At 28.5% G+C, this 2,500-nt stretch overlaps 1 protein-coding gene across 1 annotated transcript; it reads right to left on the bottom strand.

The window, feature by feature from the left end:
* Positions 1-187: 187 nt before the first annotated feature.
* On the bottom strand, positions 188-2,092 carry ENU1_118510 (Rho GTPase activating protein, putative; the record flags this gene model as incomplete). The annotated part of the gene is made up of 1 exon (XM_008859754.1): positions 188-2,092. One exon carries the CDS (start codon positions 2,090-2,092, stop codon positions 188-190), a length of 1,905 nt encoding a protein of 634 aa, XP_008857976.1.
* Positions 2,093-2,500: the final 408 nt, after the last annotated feature.

The following is a 2,500-nucleotide window of genomic DNA, read 5'->3' as shown; positions in this document are numbered from 1 at the left end:
TAATAAAAGAAAAATTAAAATTTATATTCTTTATAAAAATAGAATCTATATTATTATAATATATTCATAATAAATCTTTTATTAGAATTGACTTGATTCTACTTACACCATATTCTATTACAGTAATTTATTTTATTTTACAAAACAAAGAGAAAGTACTAAAAAGTAATGAAATTCTGTTAAACAATTAGTATTCTTCTTCCACAGAAGGTTCTTGTTGTGGTTGAGTTGGTGGTTGAGTTTGTGTTTGCTGTGTTCTTCCTCTTCCAAGAAAAGTACCCCGTGCACCAGATTTGTCTGTTGGTCTAAATAAAACAGAACGCCTTGGTTGATTAGTTGGAGATGGTGATTTTTGGATTGAAAGCATTTCTATTTCTTCTTCAGTAACACCAAGAGCAATTAACTTTTGACGAAATTCATAAATAATTTTATCTTGTTCAATTGCTTTTGATATTAAAGCGTCAACCCTCCGTTGCAATGACTGGACTTTTTGAGCGTCATTCATATTATCATTTATTGGTGGTAAAATAAGTGCCTGAAGAGAAGTATCATGAACATGATACTGAGAGGCACAACGAGTAGTAATTCGTGCTCCAGCAAATGCATTAAATTTTGCTTTTTGTTGTTGTTCAGGTGATTTAGCACAAGGAGGAGAAGGTGTCAGTTGTTCTGAGTGAGGAATGAGTGGAATTTGTTGAACTTCATCAGGTGTTTCTGCATTACGTATTGGAGAAGTGAGTGAGTTTCTTGTTCCAATATTAATTGTAGAACCACTAGACTGATTTGTTGTATTATGATTATATTGCCTACTAAGAAACCCATTAGGAGAAGATGTACCAAATTGACTTGAACGAGGACCAGAGGTGGTTGATTGATTAAGATGTTGAAGAAAAGCATTTCTCGATTTAGAAGGTACAAAAGTAGTATTTGGAATTGATTGGTCTTGTTGTTGACTTGTTGATTGATATTTTTGGTGTTGACTATCATAAACAGATTGCATAACTGGTTGTAATGGTTTAGAGGTTATTTGAGTTTCAGACGTATTACTATTTAATGAAGTGTTAGTATTTTCAATTTTAGATACTAGTGACTTATTTCTTTTATTCACAGCATCTGAAATCATTTCAGAAGAAATAGATGATATAGGAATTATTGCAGGATAAGTTGGTGGTATTATTCCAAGTTTATGATTTTCTTTTTCTATGTCATAGAAAATATCAGTGAAATGAGTAATCATTGAGTCTATTATAGTACGAAGTTTTGGTGTATCAGTCATTTCTCTAGTCATATCATTGTCTGGACTTCTAAATAATGATGGACTAAAACAGACACAAAGATTAGTACTTGTCATTTGATTAACAGAAGTATTTTGAATAACTTTAGAAAGAAAACGCATAATTAACCATAAAGTATTCTTATTAATATCAGGAAATGTTTGTATTTGTTTTTTAATATCATTGTTAAGGTCAGATGATGTTGACAATTCTAAAAATGTATTATACATACTTTTAGGTATTAAAGAGTCAGGAAGTTCTCGTAAATATAATTTTATTAAACCAGCAGCTACATGTACATCTCCAATAATTTGCATTGTAACATCTTGTCCACCATCGAATATTTCTTTTATACGTTTTGTTTCATCAATAGAAGAAGATAATCTAAAGATACCTTCTGTTTTTAATCCATCATTTTTCTCTAAATATTCTAAACATCGGTAAATAGGAAGAGGAAACCTCCAACCACTTTTCTTTACTCCAACACTTAATGGAACTCCAAATACTTCATTACATCTCATTTTTAAAGGGATAATATTAAGCCAAGAAGAATATTCAATATAATTTGGACATATAAATTGATACAATTTATCATAAGCAATTTCAAAAGCAAGTTCTTCTTGTTCTTTTGGAAATTTTTTAAGCCACGTAAGTTTCTTATGAAATATTGCAACACTCATTGAAATACTTATCTTCTCTTTTGAACGATCCGCTTGATGATATATTTTAATATAATCATTTTTACATTCCATTTGGACTTTTGTAAATTTCTTAAATGTACCTCCTCGAATCTCTATTGCACCAATATATTCTGACATAACAATTTGATTTTTAAGTTTGTTTACTAATTAATCAGTCAAATTGGAGTTGGTTCTTCTCTTGAACTTCTTTTTTCTTTTTTTAACTTTTAATATTTTAAATAAAACATTTATAGTTTATGTGGTAACACTAATTCAATTATTGTCACTCACAAAAATAATAAAAAATATAGCTTTTTTTTTTATATTTTATTAATTTGTCGATCAAATTTATTTCTATACTTATATTTTATAGTTCTTTTATATTTTTGTTATATAAAACGATATAGTATCTAATAAAAAAATTAAGAAATAGTAATATTATAATAAAATTATAGAATCTAGAAAAATAAGAAAACTAATAACCCTTGAGACACATAGACGATGAAGGAATACTACATCACCGCCAGATGCACTGATAAAGCTCAT

The sequence above is a fragment of the Entamoeba nuttalli genome (genome assembly GCF_000257125.1).
Source record: "Entamoeba nuttalli P19 unplaced genomic scaffold asmbl_5070, whole genome shotgun sequence".
NCBI classification, from domain to species: Eukaryota; Evosea; order Mastigamoebida; family Endamoebidae; genus Entamoeba; species Entamoeba nuttalli.
This window is presented reverse-complemented; position numbering and strand designations above follow the sequence as displayed.